This window comes from Aquarana catesbeiana, linkage group LG06 (assembly GCF_042186555.1).
Source record: "Aquarana catesbeiana isolate 2022-GZ linkage group LG06, ASM4218655v1, whole genome shotgun sequence".
NCBI classification, from domain to species: Eukaryota; Metazoa; Chordata; class Amphibia; order Anura; family Ranidae; genus Aquarana; species Aquarana catesbeiana.
Genome location: NC_133329.1, coordinates 32,978,904 through 33,000,741, shown reverse-complemented (window position 1 = coordinate 33,000,741; position 21,838 = coordinate 32,978,904). Strand labels below are relative to the sequence as shown.

The window sequence follows — 21,838 nt, the reverse complement described above, 5'->3', positions numbered from 1 at the left end:
ACATGCAAGTATCTCCTAAATGGTGCACATTAGACATTTCGACAAATTCATTCATTTGGAAATATCCGAATTAATGAAAACATGTTTAGCGAACTTTTCGTAAAATCGAATATTCGAAAATTCCTAAATTCAAAAATATTCCCAAATACGAAAAAATTGGTAAATCCTTAAATTTGAAAAAAAATAGTAAATTCGTAAATTCGAAGTTCTAAACTTCGTAAATTCGGAAATTTTAAATTCGAAAATTTGGAAACCCGAAAATTAGAAAATCTGAAATATTAACGAATTAATAATAACTTAACTATTAAATTATAGGTATTGGAATTTCCTTTCAAATTTGGCTATCAGTGGCAGCTATCAGTGCCCATCAGGGCCGGCTATTAGTGCAGCCTCACCAGTGCCGCCTCATCAGTGGCGATCAGTGCAGCCTCATCAAACAGTGAAGGAGAAAAATTTAGATTTTTTATAACAAACTATGACATTTTTTTTTTTTTAATTTATGTGCTATTTTTTGTTTCTTTAGCAAAAAAATAAAAACCTCAGTGGTGATTAAATACCACCAAAAGAAAGCTCAATTTGTGTGAAAAAAAATGATAAAAATTTCATATGGGTACAGTGTTGTATGACCGCGCAATTGTCATTCAAAGTGTGACAGCGCTGAAAGCTATAAATTGGCCTGGGCAAGAAGAGGGTATAATGGTCCAGTAAGCAAGTGGTTAAATTACCTTGAACTATTGGACGTTTGTTTGGCGCTCTCATTGGATTGTATGTGTGTGGATTCTCTGGGTCCTTTCCCTTTTTCCAGAGTTGGGGGGTCCCAATTTTGTGCTGCCAAACCAGAGCCAGTGTGGCCAGTGACAATTTCAGTGACCCTTAGAAAATCCGAATCTAGGGTCCTGTTTGTTCTTGTGTTTAGAAATGAAATAAGGACAGCTTAGAAAGAAAACAAGTAAAATTCCCCACTGGGCTTACAGCCAAAACACGTCTGCAGCTAAACTGTGCTGATACCAGAAGTTATTGTTTCTTGACACACAGTTTTACTTTCACTTTGAGCACAGCACGCTCGCCAAAAGCTAAAACAACGACCCCTCGCTCAATCTCTTTCGCTCACTCCATAACTTTTGACTCTCCGTTGGAAGTACCAGCTGCACACCTTGATCTTCTTGAGGCAAAAGTCTTGAAATCAGCTCTAAGAGCCACCACAAAGGAACCCCCTTATACAAGGTTAGTGTAACACTTAAAACAAAGGCATCGGGGCCGTAGATACGTTTTTTTCCTGGAGGGGGAGGTTCAGGCTTGGATACCCAGTGAAGAGTAGTTGAGCAGTGCGCCTGCTGTGCTGTGCAAAAATTGTGGGTGTGGCAAAATTGCGCTAGCAGTGGGAGGAGCTAAAAAACTGAACCTACTCACTGTGTATACGGTAACATATTGCCGCAGTCCTTATACCCAGAAAATATGCTTTACCTGACCAAAGCTCCTGGAAGCTGGAAATCACTGGAATAGGCACTGCTACTCTCATGTTCTCCACTTGCTCCCGAGTCCTGTACTGAGCGGTTGGTCTGCTGCATTCTGAACACAGAGGTCGGCCGCTCAGCACGGGCACTATTCAGAAAATCAAAAGCATTCTCTGATTGGATGAGGTGGGGAGGCAAGACGTCAACGCAGCATTGGTGTCAGCGGCCCATACATAGTACCCCTACCCATTCACCAAAAAAGTGTAAAAGTGAATAAAGACAGTACAAAAGGTTTTGACAAGTCTTTTATTAAAAATAAAAAAACAATGTCCCCCATCGTCAATCATGACACTGCTGCCACCACCGGACCCAAGAAAAGGAAAAAGTTCAGCTCGTGAAAAATGCTCCTGCGTTTTGCTTGCTCTGCTGTTTGACATTTCCTAAATTGCTAAAGAGCAAGGCCACCCGGGGGCATCACCTGGTGGCACTGTCCCCTTGTGACGTCATCAACCGGGGCATGCTGGTCCACCGATGTCACAGGGGGCGGTGCCACCAGGTGACATCACCGGGTGGTCCCGCTCTTTTGCTATTTAAGAAATGTCACACAGGAAGACCGTGGGAGCATTCGTCACGAGCGGAGCCTTTGTTTTTCGGGTTCGGTGGTGCTGTGGGCATCGTGATTGATGATGGATCTACATTAGGGGGCATTGTATATCGAAGGGCCTGGAATGGATTGGGGGGGTACGCCGTTTTTTTGCAGATTTTTTTTTTTTATGGCCAGTTATGCTTGTTTTTACATTCAGCTGTTAGTGGGGAAGCCCGCTGACAGCTAATGACTCATCGGTTGTTAAGGAGGCAGCGGCTGGCTTCCTTGCCCACTCCTTAGCAACCAGCTATACACAGTGTGTTAAAGAGAAGAAAAAAAATGCAAAACATATCATGCAAAACGTATGTATAAACGCATAAAAATTGCAACACCTGCGTTTTTGGTGCGGGTCCATTGAAGGCTATTACACAGAAAATGCAATCTGCTGTGGGGAAAAAAAAGTCCCTGACCCTTTCCAAAAATGCACCGACTAAAAAATGCATAGTTGTGAATGTGTACCAAAGGAAACCAAGTTAAATGGACTAGTGAGTTTCTTCAAACTGCCGAACGCACTAAAAAATTCCTACATTAGGAGTCCTCCATGAGAAATCATGGAGCACTGTGCAGCTTACCTGACAGCCCTTCCCCCTTTGACACCCAGATAAGAGGAAAGAGGCGGTGCACGCAGTTTACCACAGCCAGCTATGGGTGACATATGTCAAAGTTGCAAAACTGGTTTCAGGCACTGAGATTTGTAATACCTTCCATCATAAAAGGGTTTATTGTCAGGAACCACGGCATGGAGGATTACTCCACTTGCACCTGAAAATGAATGATTAACTATAGCCATGGCCAAACGTTTTTAGAATAACAGAAATATTCATTTTCAAGTCTGCTGCTTCAGTGTTTTTAGATCTTTTTGTCAGATGTTACTATGATATACTGAAGTATAACTACAAGCATATCATAGGTGGCAAAGGCTTTTATTGAAAATTACATAAAGTTTATGCAAAGTCAATATCTGCAGTGTTGACCCTTCTTTTTCAAGACCTCTGCAATTCGCCCTAGCATGCTGTCAATAAACTTCTGGACCACATCCTAACTTATGGCAGACCATATTTGCATAATAAATGCTTGGAGTTTGTCAGAATTTGTGGGGGTTTTTTGTTCACCCGCCTCTTGAGGATTGACCCCAAGTTCCCAAGGTCTGCGGAGTTTCCTGGCCATGGACCCAAAATTTTGATGTTTTGTTCCCCAAGCTACTTAGTTATCACTTTTGCCCTATGACAAGGTGCTCCATCCTGCTGGAAAAGGCATTGTTCCTCACCAAACTGTTCTTGGATGGTTGGGAGAAGTTGCTCTTGGAGGATGATTTTGTACCATTCTTTATTCATGGCTGTGTTCTTAGGCAAAATTGTGAGTGAGCCCACACCCTTGGCTGAGAAGCACTCCTACATATGAATGGTCTCAGGATGCTTTACTGTTGGCATGACACAGGACTGATGGTAGCACTCGCCTTTTCTTCTCCGGATAAGGTTTTTTCCGGGTGCCCCAAACAATTGGAAAGGGGATTCATCAGAGAAAATGACTTTACCCCAGTTCTCAGCAGTCCAATCCCTGTACCTTTTGCAGAATATCAGTCTGCCCCTGATGTTTTCCCTGGAGAGAAGTGGCTTCTTTTCTGCTCTTCTTGACACCAGGCCATCCTCCAAAAGTCTCCTCCTCACTGTGCGAGCCGATGTCCTCACACCTGCCTGCTACCCTTCAAGAGCAAGCTCTGCACGGGTGGTGCCCCCCGATCCCGCAGCTGAATCAACTGTAGGAGACGGTTCCTAAGAACTAAAAGGAAGAGAGAATGGGACTTTATATGAAGCTTGTCACTGAATTAATACCTCATTTGTATAAATCATTTGATTATTTATTAATTACAATCAAGTTGACCATATCAATGACCTTTTGTAAAAACATGATACATTATAAATAACGGTCCACTCATATAGATACAATTATTATACAGAACTAAAATACAAAAATCACAACAGCATGATTAGCAATAAAAATACATGAATCACTCATCCGTATATTATAAATAAATATATACAAAATGCATTTTGTGAGCTGAACTTGTCTTGGCATCTTGTAATGTTAACTTTTCGCATTTCATGGCTCACAGCCATTTGTCGGGAGTATGATGCAAAAAAGACACTCTAGAAATGAATCAACAACATATCTATTAATAAAGGGTACCACTTAAAAAGAGAAACATCTCTCAAGGAGGATTAAAAACTTCCTAAACAGCTCAACAGCGACACCTGACCTGTATCCAGGGGAAGGCATGGGTCAGAGATGAATTGTCTCACCCAGGGTTGAGGCGAAGAACCCTAACCAGACCAAAGACGGCAGCCAGGAAAGGGCCAGGTGACCACATCTTGAACGTGTGGATGTTGTGTGGATCCAAAGCAAACCACACTAATCTGCAAAAATATGTGAATGAAATCGTGTAAGATGGATAGATGTGTGAACGGGGGAGTGAGTGAGCCTAAGACAGTCAAGTGAAAGAAATATAACAAAGATGTGTGGGAATAATAGTGAACTAAAGTGGACTTACTAAGGGGACTACTACCAATATTAAATTGGGTAGGTGCTAAAATAAACAACACAAATAAATAAATAAACCATACCCACCATGTACGGCCTATGTGAACACCAAAGTAAGGGTGTCAAGTGTAAATGCGGCCAATGAGGTGTTTAATGTAAGATGTGCTGATGGTGGCTTGCATGTGAATTTTGTGAACATAAGTGGAATTTTGAACTAAAGTGGAGAGTAAAAATAACCAGGAGTTGAAAACAGGAGTTAAGACAGGAGTCTTCTAACCTGGAAGTAACATCTTAAACTTCCTTTAAGTAATTGTATTGTAACTGGGAAATGAGTGCTAGCAGGGTTGAAGGTTTTGCTCAGTGCACAGTGTGCCACATGTATGCAAAATTGGTGCAACAGCTCCAGGATGAATACGCTGTGACAGATGTGAGCAGGTTGCCCTTCTGGAAGCTCGCATTAGAGATCTGGAGGAGCAAGTTGCAACACTGGGCAGAAACGACAACCTTGAAAGGGGTCCTCTGCTCGCTGAGCAGGTGGTAAGTAGGGTTAATATGGAGGATGGAGGGGCAAGTCAGGATTATCAGATAGGAAGATGGGTTAATGTAGTTAGAGGGAGTGGAAGGGACTCGCAGAAAAGGAAGGCCAGTCCTGTACTTGTGCATCAAAACAAATTTGCCATGTTGGGTGAAGATGTGGAGGTGGCAAACACAGAGGTGGCATCCCTAGATGTCACTGCTACCCCTAATAGCTGGGAGAGCAGCCCATCTAGTAGAGGTGGTGAGGGGAGTGCAGGTAGGACCTAGACAGTTGGTGGTAATAAGGGATTCTATAATCAGAAGGACTGATAGAATAATTTGTCGCCAGGATCGCCTCAAACGAATGGTTTGCTGTCTCCCTGGTGTTAGGGTTCGGCATGTGGTGGACCGGGTGGATAAATTACTGGGAGGGGCTGGGCATGACCCAGCTGTCTTGGTCCACGTTTGAACCAATGACAGAATACATGGAAGGTGGAGGCTCCTTAAGAATCAATTTAAAGAACTAGGCTGCAAGTTGAAGGAAAGGACCTCCAAGGTGATAGTCTCTGAAATATTGCCTGTGCACCCAGGAAAGGCAGGGGGTGATTAGAGAATTGAATGCATGGCTAAAGACCTGGTGTAGGGAGGAGGGATTTGGGTTTCTAGAGCACTGGGCCAACTTTTCATTGGGATGCAACCTATATGCTAAAGACAGTTTGCACTTGAATGGAAGGGGGTCTGCTGTGCTGGGGGAGAGGTTTATGGGAAGGCTGGAGGAGTATTTAAACTAGGATTGAGGGGGGGAAGGGTGAACTAGAATTACATCGGGCAGACAGGTCAGTTAGGGGTCAAACATTATTGGAGGGTGGAATGGGGATAGATGGGGGGAGGGTTATGACAGGTGACAAGAAAGTCCCCTAGTTGCAAACAGCCATTGGAAACTATAGTGCCATTTGTACTACAAAAAATGATATGAAAAACACCAGAGCAAAATGTAATAATGCATTAAAGTGTTTGTTCACCAGTTCCAGAAGTCTGCCAAGCAAAATAGGTGAGTTGGAAGCTCTGGCACATGAGGTGAACTATGATGTAATCGGTATTGCTGAAACTTGGCTTCAATCCTCACATGACTGGGCTATTAATATTCCTGGCTATGCACTCTTTCGGAGAGACAGGGTAAAAAGGAAAGGTGGTGGGGTCTGTCTCTATGTGAGAGGTGATTTTAAAGCAAGTGTGAAAGAGGACCTGGTTGATGGAGAGTGTGATGAGTCTGAAGCATTATGGGTGGAACTGCATATAGATGTGCGTAGTTCAAAGTTAATCATTGGAGTTTGTTATAGATCACCCAATGTTAAAGAGGAGGTGGAGACTCAGCTCCTTGCACAGATGGAAAGGGCTGCAAGGGCTGGGACAGTGATAATAATGGGGGATTTTAACTACCCAGAACTTGATTGGCGTAATGGCACTGCTGGGACAGTTAAAGGGCAAAAATTTATAAACCCAATACCAGACAATTTTATGGTCCAGTTTATTGAGGCCCCAACTAAGAATGAAGCTCTGTTGGACCTGGTAATCTCAAACCATGCAGAGCTTATTACTAATGTTCAGATAAAGGAACACCTGGGTAGCAGTGATCATAACATGATTTCATTTGATGTTAGCTGTAAACAAGAAATACATACGGGAAAGATAAAAACACTTAACTTCAAGAGAGCAAATTATCCATTGATGAGGGCTGTTCTCCAGGATTTGGACTGGGAGGGAATATTGTCATCGATAAACACAGAACAGAAATGGGAATTCTTCAAAAAGACTGTTTGGGACCTCACTGCAAAGTATATTCCCATGGGCAATAAGTTTAAAAGGCTAAAAATAAAACCTATGTGGCTCACGGTCAAAGTTAAAAAAGCTATAAACAATAAGATAAGAGCTTTTAAAAAATATAAAAATGAAGGAACACTAGTGTCGTTTAAATGTTACAAAGAATTTAACAGAATATGTAAAAAGGAAATCAAGGATGCAAAAATTCAAAATGACAGATTGCAAAAGAGGACAAACCCCCAAAAATTCTTCAAATATATTAATAGTAAAAAGGTCAGGTCTGAGCATGTAGGCCCTTTACAAAATAATCTAGAGTGGGTGACAGGGGACAAAGAGAAAGCTAATTTATTAAATACTTTCTTCAGCTCTGTGTATACAAAGGAGCATGGGGGAGCTCATAATGGGGGTGGTATTGACACAGCCCCGAATGATCCACAATGGCTCAAAAGGGATATGGTCCAGAAATATTTAGACAGAATAAAGGTGGATAAAGCACATGGACCTGATGGCATCCACCCACGGATCCTAAAAGAATTGAGCTCTGTAATTTCAAAGCCATTGTATCTCATTTTTAGGGACTCATTAATGACGGGAATAGTGCCACTGGATTGGCAGAGGACCAATGTGGTGCCTATTTTTAAAAAGGAATCAAAGTCTTTACCAAGTAACTATAGACCTGTTAGTTTAACTTCTATAGTCAGGAAGATACTGGAGCGTTTAATAAAAGACCACATAGACGAGTTCTTGCTGGAAAAAAAGTTATAAGCAACAGACAGCATGGATTCATGAAAGACAGAAATTGTCAGACAAACCTGATTTCTTTTTATGGAGAGGTTAGTAAAACCTTGGACAGAGGGGTGGCTGTGGACGTGGTATACTTGGATTTTGCAAAAGCATTTGATACAGTTCCCCATACACGGCTCATGTGTAAGGTAAAGTCTACAGGCTTGGAAATATCAGTTTGTAAATGGATAGAAAACTGGCTAAAAGACAGAAATCAGAGAGTAGTGGTTAATGATTCTTCCTCTGAATGGTCTAAGGTTATCAGTGGAGTACCCCAAGGTTCAGTGCTGGGACCCTTACTTTTTAATATCTTTATAAATGATATTGGGCCTGGGATCAAAAGTAACATTTCTGTCTTTGCAGATGACACTAAGCTATGCAGTGGAATAACGTCCTTACAGGATGTCTCCAATTTACAAGCCGACCTCAATGCACTGTATAATTGGGCGACTATGTGGCAAATGAGGTTTAATGTTGATAAATGTAAAGTTCTGCACTTAGGGTCTAAGACTATGCATGCATCATACATACTAGGGGGGTAGAACTGGGGGAATCCGTAGTGGAGAAGGATCTGGGGGTTTTGGTGGATCATAAGCTCAATAATAGCATGCAATGCCAAGCTGCGGTTTCCAAAGCGAGCAAAGTCCTTTCTTGTATTAAGAGAGGTATGGACTCCAGAGAGAGAGATATAATTTTACTCCTGTTCAAATCATTAGTAAGACCTCATCTGGAATATGCAGTTCAGTTTTGGGCACCAGTTCTCAAAAAGGATATCGGGGAACTGGAGAAAGTGCAGAGAAGGGCAACCAAACTGATAAGATGGAAGGAGGAGCTCAGCTATGAGGAAAGATTAGAGGAACTGAATTTATTCACTCTTGAGAAGAGGAGAATAAGGGGGATATGATCAACATGTTCAAATATATAAGGGGTCCATATAGTGAACTTGGTGTTGAGTTATTCTCTTTACGGTCAACACAGAGAACATGGGGGCACTCTTTACGTCTAGAGGAAAAGAGATTTCATCTCCAAATACGGAAAGGTTTCTTCACAGTAAATGCTGTGAAAATGTGGAATAGACTCCTGCCAGATGTGGTTCTGGCCAGCTCAGTAGATTGCTTTAAGAAAGGCCTGGATACTTTCCTAAATGTACATAATATAACTGGGTACTAACATTTATAGGTAAAGTTGATCCAGGGAACATCCAATTGCCTCTCGGGGGATCAGGAAGGAATTTTTCCCCCTGCTGTAGCAAATTGGAGCATGCTCTGCTGGGGTTTTTTGCCTTCCTCTGGATCAACTGTGGGTATAGAATTGGGTATATTGGATTGTACGATATTTTTTATTTTATTTATTTATTTTTTTTATGGTTGAACTGGATGGACTCTCTTTTTTCAACCTGACTAACTATGTAACTATGAATGAACCCTCTATTACCTTTATAGTTCTGTGAGCATTGACGTGCTCAGCTGGCCAGCCCAGGCCACTCTTATCTCCGATGCGGGGCGGGTCCCCACTAGGGATGAGCTTCGAGTTCGAGTCGAACTTATGTTCGACTCGAACATTGGCTGTTCGCAAGTTCGCCGAACAGCGAACAATTTGGGGTGTTCGCGGCAAATTCTAATGCCGCGGAACACCCTTTAAAAGTCTATGGGAGAAATCAAAAGTGCTAATTTTAAAGGCTAATATGCAAGTTATTGTCATAAAAAAGTGTTTGGGGACCCAGGTCCTGCCCCAGGGGACATGGATCAATGCAAAAAAAAGTTTTAAAAACGGACGTTTTTTCAGGAGCAGTGATTTTAATAATGCTTAAAGTCAAACAATAAAAGTGTAATATCCCTTTAAATTTCTTACCTGGGGGGTGTCTATAGTATGCCTGTAAAGGGGCGCATGTTTCCTGTGTTTAGAACAGTCTGACAGCAAAATGACATTTTGAAGGAAAAAACTCATTTAAAACTACCCGCGGCTATTGCATTGCCGACAATACACATAGAAGTTCATTGATAAAAATGGCATGGGAATTCCCCAAAGGGGAACCCCGAACCAAAATTTAAAAAAAAAATGACGTGGGGTTCCCCCTAAATTCCATACCAGACCTTTCAGGTCTGGTATGGATTTTAAGGGGAACCCCGCGCCAAAAAAAAAAAAAAAAAAATGGCGTGGGGTCCCCCCAAAAATCCATACCAGACCCTTATCCGAGCACGCAACCTGGCAGGCCGCAGGAAAAGAGGGGGGGACGAGAGTGCGGCCCCCCCCTCCTGAACCGTAGCAGGCCACATGCCCTCAACATTGGGAGGGTGCTTTGGGGTAGCCCCCCAAAACACCTTGTCCCCATGTTGATGAGGACAAGGGCCTCATCCCCACAACCCTGGCCGGTGGTTGTGGGGGTCTGCGGGCGGGGGGCTTATCGGAATCTGGAAGCCCCCTTTAACAAGGGGACCCCCAGATCCCGGCCCCCCCCTGTGTGAAATGGTAAGGGGGTACAAAAGTACCCCTACCATTTCACTAAAAAACTGTCAAAAATGTTAAAAATGACAAGAGACAGTTTTTGACAATTCCTTTATTTAAATACTTCTTCTTTCTTCTATCTTCCTTCATCTTCTGGTTCTTCTGGCTCTTCTGGTTCTTCCTCCGGCGTTCTCGGCCAGCATCTCCTCGGTGGCGTCTTCTATCTTCTTCTCCTCGGGCCGCTCCGCACCCATGGCATGGGGGGGAGGCTCCCGCTCTTCTCTTCATCTTCTTCATCTTCTTCTCTTCTTCTCTTCTTTTCTTCTCTTCTTCATTTTCTTCTCCGGGCTGCTCCGCAATCCATGCTGGCATGGTGGGAGGCTCCCACTGTGTGACGGCGCTCCTCGTCTGACAGTTCTTAAATAACGGGGGGCGGGGCCACCCGGTGACCCCGCTCCCCTCTGACCCTTGCCCGGTGGTTGTGGGGGTCTGCGGGCGGGAGGGTTATCAGAATCTGGAAGCCCCTTTAACAAGGTGACCCCCAGATCCCGGCCCCCCGTGTGAATTGGTAATGGGGTACAAATGTACCCCTACCATTTCACAAAAAAAGTGTCAAAAATTTTAAAAAAGACAGAATATCAGCTTCCATCAGAGGCTTCTATTACAGATAATTTGCTTCAACATAAAAATTGAACAGCCCTTAAGAAAAATCAGGTAAAGTTTTAAAGGGTAACTTTTATTACCTGACTTTACATGTACATACACATGACCCCTGCACTCTGTTAGTTAAACAAACCTGTGTCTCATACACTTATAAAAAAAGCATTTTTATTTATATTGTTTTTTTATATGTATACACAAATGTTTTGCCTTTCATTACCATTTTAAAATGGATGTTTTTTTTTTTTTTTTACAAGGTGATAGTTCCCATATACTTTAAGTAAAATATTATTTTATCATACACTATCACCATAGCACCCAACTGTTCCTGATTTCGAGGGACTGTCCCCGATTTGGAACAATGTCCCTCTGTCCCTCTTTCCTCCTCATTTGTCCCTCATTTTGCTCTGATCTTTATAATTATATTTAAAATGCATTTTTTATCATTTAAAAAGTGTTTCCCAGTGTTAAACATTTCATTCAGTTTGTAAATTGCTGCATTTGCAAGTTTCAAAAATCAGTATAAAAGAATTGTAGTAGAAAAAAAAAGCACTTGTAGGTTTAACTAATCATTTTTTTTAATATAATTCTCCTTTTAAGGGACTGTGAAAGGGGGTGTGTCCTATGCCTACATAATTTTTCTAATAAGTGTCCCTCATTCCCATCTCAAAAAGTTGGGAGGTATGTTTGGTATATCCATTGATTTTGGGTCAATTAAAGAAGGTGAGAGCAAAAGTATGGCGGTGATATGATTGGACAGCATATAGAAGTGTTCATTTCTTTGACGAAAATATCATCAGAGGCATGTTTCCAGTGCCGGAATCCAGAAGAAAATCATTTCCAATTTTTATCAACGCCTAAAAACAAATTTTTTCATAGTACGGTAAGGCCACCAATAGTGCACCAAGATTTTACTCATATAAAATGTATAAAAATAATGGTAATGAACTTACAAGCTTCAATGTGAAAATGAGTTCAAGGTGAAGCCGTCAGTATTGTTATTAGTCCCGACTAGAGCCATTGGGATCATGGAGAGGCAGTAGATGCCAGTGATAAGGTCCAGAGAAGTTGTCAGAGAGCCGGCGCTAGAACCTCAAAAGAACTGTCAAATGGAGCTTTCAAAAGACTGAATGCTAGTAGCCAACCAGGAACCGTTTCAGAGGCAAAACCTTGCCTCCTTCATCAGCTAATAAGAGGTTGATGAATTTTTGTGTGTATATAAAGAGAGATATAGAGATATATAAAGATATATAAAAAAAAATGTTTTGCTTTTATTCTTTTAGTCTGTGGATGTGGATCATAGAAGATAACCTCACACCTTCCAGATGGCTACAACAGGAGGTATGTTTTGTTCACAAATGGAGATGAGCTTCGTGTTTGGGACTACCATTGACTGTAGGCCAATCCAGCCTGTTCAAGGATCATGGTCCACGAAAACAAATGTAACAATCTGACCAAACAAATTCTTTGTAACATTATTGCCATAGGCGTGCGCACAGGCTGTGCCAGGTGTGCCTGGGCACACCCTAATTGCCTTGTGTGCCGCATATTCCCCCCTGTTTTGACCACTGATATTTCATCCCCCCCAAAAAATGTTACACAAGCCCAAAAATTTGGGGAAAAGAAAATTAACTAAATTACACTGTCCACTGCCCTACTGACACCATGAGTACATATACACATGCATATGTATTTAAGCTTTGGGGTGCACACCCTAATGCAAGAGGCTGCGCACACCTATGATTATTGCACTGCAATGGGTCAGCTAGCATGGAAGCACCAATAATGGGGGCTTTGTTTTGTGCCATCCCCTTCACTATAAAAGGGGACACAGGGCAGCCATAGTGTCAGTGAAGTGACAGCTGCTTCAAGGAAATCTGACAAACTGCTTACTGCATTAGAATTTTAATTCTGATTGCAAGCTCTTTAGGCAATCAACCTCTTTGCTGTCTTCACTTATTATTATTATCGGGGAGTTTTTGGCCTTGGTTTTATTTTGTGGTTAAGGACAGCAGTTACTTTTAGCTGCTGTCCTGTCCATATAAATCTTTTTTCTTTCTTTTGCTGCAAGGACCTATGTCACAGAACACACATGAGGAAAGGGAGGAAAGGGAGGAGGAGGGGAGGAGGATTCTGGCAGTTTTGGAGACATTTAAGCAGAGGAAAACATACATCAAACCTTAAGAGATGGTTTTCCATCCTGTGAACCCTTGGGAGTAGTATGTGGCTGGGAGGAGGCAGTTCCAGATACTATAATCCTCAGTGACCCCAAGGAGTCTGCTTCTCATGCTTCCGCAAACTTGCGGTGCATGGGCTTCTTCATGCATTAAAGCCTGCGAAAGGACACGAGAATACGTGGCATCAAGGAGAAGGATCACTATTGGTTGGCAACCCTCCTTGACCACCGTTGCAAGGGGAAAGTCTCAGAACTCATCCCGTCCCCACAGAGGGAGCAGAAGATTAAATCTCTTGAAGACACCTTAAAGAGGAGTTTATCTAACGCTTTTCCTGACTCTCGTCCGCATTAGGTTACAGTGTCATGGAAAACGTAGTTTTGAGGCTTCTGTTGGAGGAGCGGTGAAGAAGGCGTCCCGCCTAAGTGATGCATTCCACAATTTTTTTTAGTCCTCTGCACCCAGGGCTGTCAGCTTCCACATCCCATTGGCATCGTCTGCACCATATGCTGGACGATTATCCAGGGGCGAAAACAGATCTGGAGAGCTTCCAGTTGATGATTCACTGGGTTAATGGTTCATGAGAATAGACCTCTGGGCAGAACTTGCCCAGTATGCAAATGAGCTGCTGGGCTACCCTGCTTCCAGCGTGCTTACCGAATGGGCATTCATTGCTGCTGGAGGTTTTGCTACTGATAAGAGTGTGTCTGTCCACAGACTCCGTGGACCGGGTGACATTTATCAAAATGAATTTGCCCTGGATTACCAGCAGCTATTAATCCCCTGATGCCGATATTGCTGATTAAGTGTATTTGGGAAGTGGAATCGCTGCAAGACTTACAGTCTTCCTACCATTGTGGGTGTTGATTTCATCTGGAAGAAATATTTTTGGTGTTGGTTTAATGGGCACAATTAACACCCAAAGACCAATTTTTTCACACCTGTTTGACAGGTGCGTGTCATTTAAATTTTTGACAGCAAGGCAATTCTTACGTTCATCAAGAGTACAAACGTTGATATAATCAGCGCAAAAAATATATAACGAAAATTATAAAAGTAGCTGAACACTCCAGGTAAATTTACAACACCCCAGAAGAATAAAGTGAAAATAGTGAAGCGCTAATAATAAAAGTTCATAAATAATGAGCACACAAGATTCCAAATGAAGTGAAGATGTGCTTTTAGAAGAATGAACTCTGTGACATATGGGTAACATCCACTAAAGACACTCTTAGCAGCTCACCGCAAAGGCAGGACCCCTGAATTAACAGAGAGTCACATAGGCTTTCCCATAACGGGTATACGTCCACAGGCACAGTCTCAAAGGTCCTCCTGATGTTAATCACACAATAAAGCCAGACTGGTTCACACACAGATATCCCATACAGATGGTCACAAAAACAGGCACTTCCCCTAAGTGTCAGCATACGAGCCCTCGTAACATGAAATTCACAATGAGATGGCCACGGGTGACATCACGTAACTCCTTCCCGCACAAGTTATGTCCCAGGGGCCGGGACTTCATCAGCGGGTTCATCAAGAGTACCTCTATAGCAGTGGTTCTCAACTCCTGTCCTCATGACCCACTAACAGTCCAGGTTTGCAAGATAACTGAAATACATTGCAGGTGATATCATTTGCTGCTCAGTGATTACAGTATTCTATTTTTGACAGCAAGGCCAATTCTTCCTTTCATCAAGAATGCCGCTATAGGGTTACAGTATGAAGGCGCCACCGACACCCAAAGACCAATTTTTCCGCACCTGTTACTTCTTTTCAAAGTCTGTAGAAGAGACACCAGAATTTATCCAAAAAATCTCTAAATTATGTTCCGAGTGCACTACACTGTGGCCTCGTCATACAGACTGGCTCCCCAAGCTGTTGTTTACAAAATAGAGGAAGCTTGCAGGGAAAATTTCATTTTTTGAGCTTAATGAATGTCATTATTGCTGCAGCAGCTTCTATACACAGTACAGATGTGCCACTTTACTGGCAGACTAAGGTGACTCCCCAGGCACTATATTGAAAGGAATTTTTCCATGGTATATTTATGTTTAACAAGTAAAAAGGCGCAATGCTCAGGAATCTCACTAATACTCATGTATGGTCCATACTAGTCCAAAGGGTAGGTATCAAGGAAGAGAGATTAGGTGAGTCTGTCAGGGCTGCCACCTGAGGAGACCAGAAGAAAATTCCAATAGAGCTAGGAGAGAAACAAGGAGAGGGGCACCTCTGAGAATATATCAAAAACACTTTATTGTAAAGAACAATATCCATTCACATGGAAGTAAAAGACGTTGGGTGCATTACTGGGATGAGCAGGGGGAACTACAGGTAACAGAGAGTCCTTTTTTGCTGGCAGGAAGCAGCACATCAAATCCCAGGGACATAGAGGGCAGTGAGTAGTCAGATCCTTGCAAAGTAACACCGCTGTAACTTCAGACCTCTCGTCTGGTCACCGCAAAGATGGAGGACGGCCGTGCTACGTGCACTATAGTGCGATGCGTTTCCGAGCATGCATGCTATGAGTGGTACGGTAGACGTGCTCCTTTGTCGAGCCTGAAAAAAGGAACGCAACTACCATACCACTCGTAGCACACATGCACAGAAAAGCGGCACACTATAGTGACGTCATCATCCTGTGCCACGCCGCTTGCGATCCAAGCCTCATTTTGGCTCCTACACTGCACGGCCATCCTCCATCTTTGCGGTGACCAGACGAGAGGTCTGAAGTTGCAGCGGTGTTACTCTGCAAGGATCATCCCAGTGATGCACCCAACATCTTTTACTTCCATGTGAGTGGCTATTGTTTCTTACAATAAAGTGTTTTTGATATATTCTCAGAGGCACCCCTCTCATTGTTTCTATGATCAGTTGTGATTTTAAAATGCCATGGTGAATTTGGACAAAAAATTTGCCAGGACCTCTGAATTCCGAAACCTTGAATTCAAATCCATGGTTGGGTAAATTCAGACCTTATCCTTGTCCCTAACCTCAAAGATTTTAAAATGAATTTAAATTAATATAAAGATGACCTATTGATTAGTACTTGTTATGTATTTCTTTTTACAGAGTCAGAGGCTTTTACTAATCTCCTTGGACTGTTGAATATGGAGAAGTACATCTCTAATAAGCTGACTTTGGGGGATATTCTAGAAATTTCCACAAAAAACAATAAAGGCAATAAACCCCAGAAGATAGAAGATGTACCCTGGTGTACTATGAGGAAGATCATGGCTTTGGACGGTACTGCAAGGAACACTCTTTTTGACACAGATCAGCCTGACCTGTATACTGCAGTGGAGAAAGATCCATTTGAAGATATATTTGAAGATCATCAAATTGTTACTTCGGTCCACCCCCTTGATGTCCTCTGTGTTCTCCTGCATTGTTCAGATAGTATTCTGCAACAGGAGATTGTGAGTAAAATGGCCATGTGTCAGTTTTCTGTCCCTCTGCTGCTCCCTGCTGGAGACAGGTCACATTGTACCCTCATGCTGTGGGCATTGAGAGACATTGTGAAAAAGTGGAGACCTCAGTCTCTAGCTGACAGTAAAGGGTTCAGAGAGGAAAATGTGGTGAATATTTCTATGCCACTCACTTCCTTTGTAAGACTGGGGAAAACCAAGCTGTCCAAATCAAAAACCCTAAATCAAGTTCTTAATACAGCCCAACAGCTTCACAACTTCTTCATACATGATGATATGGAAGGAGGAAACCTTCAGAGGAAAATATCTGAAGGACTTGTGGAAATGTCCTGGTATTTTCCATCCAGTAAATCTGATGTTTTTCCAGAACCGTTTGCAGTGACCAACCTACGTGGAGACCTGGAGTCCAACTGGGACCAGTTTACATTTCTGAGTGAAATCTCATCAGCTGTGTTCATATTCATGGAGACAATCAATGAGCAAGAATTCCAGCTGTTATCAAAACTCAGTCAGAGTGACACCACATTTTACTTTGTTGTTACTCCTAGTCCAGGCAAAGCTATAGAGGAAGAAACAAAAAGTAATCTTCTGCGTCTATTACCAATATTAAGAAGTGATAAGGAACATGTTATCTTAAAAAGCAAATCAGAGAATGATGCAAGTTTAATGAAAAAAATCCAACCAAAACTTCAAAATATTTTAAAGAAATTCTCCAAAAATGTAGTACTAGAAGATCTCCCTAAATTCTTTGGTAAACATAATTTCGTGGTGGATGAAGATACAAATGAATGCCAGAAGGCAAGAGACTTTGCCCATAAAATCACTCGGGAAATCCAAGATATAGCACAGTATAAAAAGCAAACAATGAAATTACAAGGAGATCTCTGGAAACAGTTGTCCAAAATAGAAAAAGAACTTTGCAGAATGAAAAATCAAGGAAAGGAGAATGCAGCAAAATATCAGGCTGATCTGCTAAATAAATGCAATAACCTGTATTTAGAGCAATATAAACATAAAATTCCAAAAGGTATACATATGTTTACAGAGGCTCTTACTGATTTCTCTCAGAAACAAAGACAACATTTTCTAAAATGGATGAAATTTAAGCTTGATGCAATTGCAAGAAACAATCTAATGGAACTTCAAAGTGCATATAAGGAGAAATGTACCAACACTGCACAAAAAAAAGAACTTCAGGATTTAGATCAGAAACTTTCAGATAGCTCTTTAGGGATAGAACACTTTCTACGTGAGCTGGGTCAGTTCTATGAAGCTGAAAGTTCTATGACAAAACAAAAACAAATTAAGAGACGCCAATTTTTTTTTTCTAAACTTCCAGGAATAGCAGCCAATCTTTTGTTGGATGGGTTTCCATTGGAGCTTATTGATGGAGATGCCTCCAACATCCCTCTGCAATGGATAACCGATATCTTGACTGAGTTAGACATCAAGACAGAAAGAAAATGCAAAATTAGAGTGATAACTGTGCTGGGAGTGCAAAGTACGGGGAAATCCACTCTTCTCAACACCATGTTCGGTCTGCAGTTCCCAGTGGCCAGTGGACGATGCACACGAGGAGCCTTCATGACTCTTCTTAATGTGAAAAAGAACTTCCAGGAAAAGCTAGGCTGTCATTTCATCCTGGTGATTGACACTGAGGGGCTGAAAGCTCCAGAGTTGGCCTCTCTGGAGGACAGCTATGAACATGACAATGAACTGGCCACACTAGTGGTTGGGCTGAGTGATATCACCATAGTCAATATGGCCATGGAAAACACAACACAAATGAAGGATATTTTACAGATCGTGGTCCATGCTTTTCTTAGAATGACAGAAATTGGGAAGAAGCCCAACTGCCAGTTTGTACACCAAAATGTCAGTGATGTATCGGCTCCCGATAAGAACATGAGAGACAGGAAGAAACTTCTAGAACAGCTGGATGAAATGACAAAGGTGGCTGCCAAAATGGAGAAAAAAAATGATATTTCATCTTTCACTGATGTGATGAAGTATGACCTAAATAAAGACAATTGGTACATTCCTGGCCTTTGGCAGGGAGACCCACCAATGGCTCCAGTAAACCATGGCTACAGCTCAAATGTATTTGAGCTAAAAATGCATTTGTTTGAATTTATGGAACATGAGAAATTTATTAACAAACCATCCAGCATCCCTGACTTTATTACTTGGATAGAAAGCTTATGGCGATCGGTAAAACATGAGAAATTCATCTTCAGTTTTAGAAACAGTCTGGTGGCCAAAGCCTACAATAAATTGTCTGTACAATATTCCTTATGGGAATGGGATTTCTGTAAAGAAATTCACAAGTGGATGATCAGCACAGAAAATTACATTAGAAATCAATCTGGAGAAATATCTCCAGGCAACACGCTTGAGCTGCAGAATATTCTTCTGGAGGAAGAAAACAAGATGACTGCATCACTGGAAAAATATTTTGAAAACTCAGAAAATGCAAATCTCATAGAACAACACAGAGAGGAATTCAAATTAAGTATAAAGAGCCTGAGAAAAGAACTTGAAAGAAACACTCTTAGCAAATGCAATGAGGCTGTATCCATCCAGAAAGGGAAAATAAAAATTAAGGACATTCAGAAGAAATCCCAGACATTGATTGAAGATAGAATAACACATCTTCTGCAAAGATATAAGGGAAAAAATGATGACGTAAGTGAACGAGAAATTCTACAAGAATTTGAGTTAATGTGGAAGAAGACGTTATCAGATTTGCAATTGAAAGAACTTAAAAGATGTAATGTGGATAAATCTATTCTTCTCCTTCTTACACATGACATGAGCAGTAAAGGACCCCATATAAATGAAGCATTAATTAAGGTTAGCGATTTACATCAACTTGCAAGGCAAGGTACAAAGTTTTGTACAGAGGAAAAAAGGTACTTTGACCTTTCCTGTAAAGCAGTTTTAAGAAACCCAATATTTGTCCAGCAAGAACATAAAAAGAAGATTAGCGATCTTGCTTCTTCAATAATTCAGACTAGTGAGGAGTATTTGAAAGAGAAGATGTCTTCCAGAGATGATTACAATGAAATGTACTCAAAGGAACTGTTACACAAGATCAATAATATACTAAATCATAAAGATGTGAAAAAGCTTAGTTTTACTACACAGTTTGAGCTGGATATCAAACTTTTCATTTTTGGAAAAGCCTCTCAGGCCTTCCAGAAGTTACACGACAGGTTTATCCATGAGAATGACCCTAAACTTTGCCTGGAAAATATAAAGTCTCAATACTGGTCTACATTTCTCAGTATTTTCCAAGAAAAAGATGAAAGTCGAAGCAGAGCAATCCAGTTTTGTGAGCTGTGTCTGAAACCAGCAATAGTAGATTATATTTTTAAACATCTTGGTCAAAGAATAGTGGATGAAATTTTAACTGAAAATATCACATTTAGCAGCCGAAGTTTTTTCCAGTGTACCGTTTTAGAGGAGCTTCTAGAAGACATGTCATTCCAAAAGTATGTTGAATTCATCAGTTCATATGAGGGCTTTATAAAGCAATGGATTTTAACTTACATCGCAAACAAATATGGCAGAGGACCAGCTTTAGAAACCTTGCAGGGACATATTCTGTCATCCATCAATAAGAAAATAAAATCAGCTCTTAAAAATGAAAGATGCCTGAAGGAAAACTCTGTGTTAAGTTATTTGAAGCAGTTCTGTGGATTGTTAAAAACAGAATTGGTGATCCCAGAGAAAGAGATGAAAATCATCGCATTTCACAATTTAGGGAATGCTAAGGAGTTCTCATCAGAAATTGAACACTTCCTTGAAGAGACACAACAACAAATCCAATTAAAACTTGGATCTTTGGATATACAGTATATTCTTTCCAGGGTGACAGTGAAGCCCCAGAATGAATTGTTCAGGAAGGTGGTTGGATGTGGCAAGCAGTGTCCTTTCTGTAAAGTCCCCTGTGAGGCCGGAGGGGGTGATCATAAGAATCATGCAGCGTCCATACACAGACCAAAAGGATTGGGACAGTACCGTTTTGTAAAAAATGAGCAATTGGTTATTGATATCTGTTCTACTGCTGTTGTATCTAACTCAACCTTTAGAAATGCAGATACTGAATGGAAAGATCATCCCTATAAAGAGTATCGTACATATTATCCAGATTGGGCCATTCAGCCTGACTCCAGCATTGAGTGCTCAGATTATTGGAAGTTTATCTTTGTACAGTTTAATGATCAATTCGCCAAAGAGTATAGAGCATTACCAGCTGAGCTGCCAGATATTTGGAAAGAAATAACCAGAGAGCAAGCACTTTACAGCTTGAAAAATGTTTTTAATGTGAATTGACCACCCTATAGTGATCTATAGTAAAGAGATCATTACAGACTTGCTTTTCTGATGACTGACATTCTCTTTACATAATGCGTACTGCACAGTAGGTTAATTCAGCATGCAAAAAGCTGTATGTATCTCTCAATGTACAGTATAATTGGAATCAATCGGAAAAATGAAGGAATCCTGGGTAAACATTGTATGACAGTTTGGATGAAAACATTTACAATAAACTTTTTAAATGAAATAAACTAAACTGTATTTAATGCAACCTCCAAAAAAACATGTCCCCTAAATAAAAGAGTTGATTTTTTTCCTTAACAAATCTATCTAAGCAGTGACTGAAATTGTTAGTTTTCAGCAAATTTTCCCCATGAAGAAATCAGTAATAAGCATGAGCAAAAGGTGTTTTAAGGGAACTACTTAATTCTAGTGATTGACACTAAGGGGCTGAAAGTTCCATTGTCAGCTTCTCTGGAGGACAGCTATGAACATGACAATGAAGTTGCCAACTAGTAGTTGGACTGAGTGGTATCACCCTAGTCAATATGTTTCAAAGTCCAAGACCCCACACGAATAAGGGGGAGCTTGGCAATCCAACATAAAAGTCTTGAGTATATACTTTTCCAGAAGCTAACTGCAAGAAAGCTATCAAAGGAATATGTACTAAAGAACAAAACAAAAGCAGAGCATATCTAAGAGTATTGACAGTTGAATAGGCAGATTGAAATCAATCAACTCACCTTGGTGCATGAAATAGAAAAAATGTATAGCTGGATAGCCACACTCCAAATATTCACCTTTATTGAAAACATTTTTAAAATCAAGGCATCAAGGGTAAGTACAGACTAACTGCATGTTTAACACCAGACACGGTGCTTAGTCATAGCTAGAGTGCAGAATATACATACAGAGATATATACAAATCCAAGTAATTAGACAAATAGAAAAAGCATGTATGTCATAAATAACAATATGGAAAGCACCTGTGAGCATCCAGAGTCCAAAGTTTAACCATTAAGCAGAGGGAGAGAATACTCCCCACCTGCT

At 41.2% G+C, this 21,838-nt stretch overlaps 1 protein-coding gene across 1 annotated transcript; it reads left to right on the top strand.

Annotated features, from left to right (window-relative positions):
- Nucleotides 1–1,022: 1,022 nt before the first annotated feature.
- LOC141148283 (up-regulator of cell proliferation-like) lies at nucleotides 1,023–21,113 on the top strand. The gene is made up of 3 exons (XM_073635572.1): nucleotides 1,023–1,224; nucleotides 12,147–12,204; nucleotides 16,110–21,113. Exons 2-3 carry the CDS (start codon nucleotides 12,189–12,191, stop codon nucleotides 20,801–20,803), a joined length of 4,710 nt encoding a protein of 1,569 aa, XP_073491673.1. The 5' UTR covers nucleotides 1,023–1,224; nucleotides 12,147–12,188; the 3' UTR covers nucleotides 20,804–21,113.
- Nucleotides 21,114–21,838: the final 725 nt, after the last annotated feature.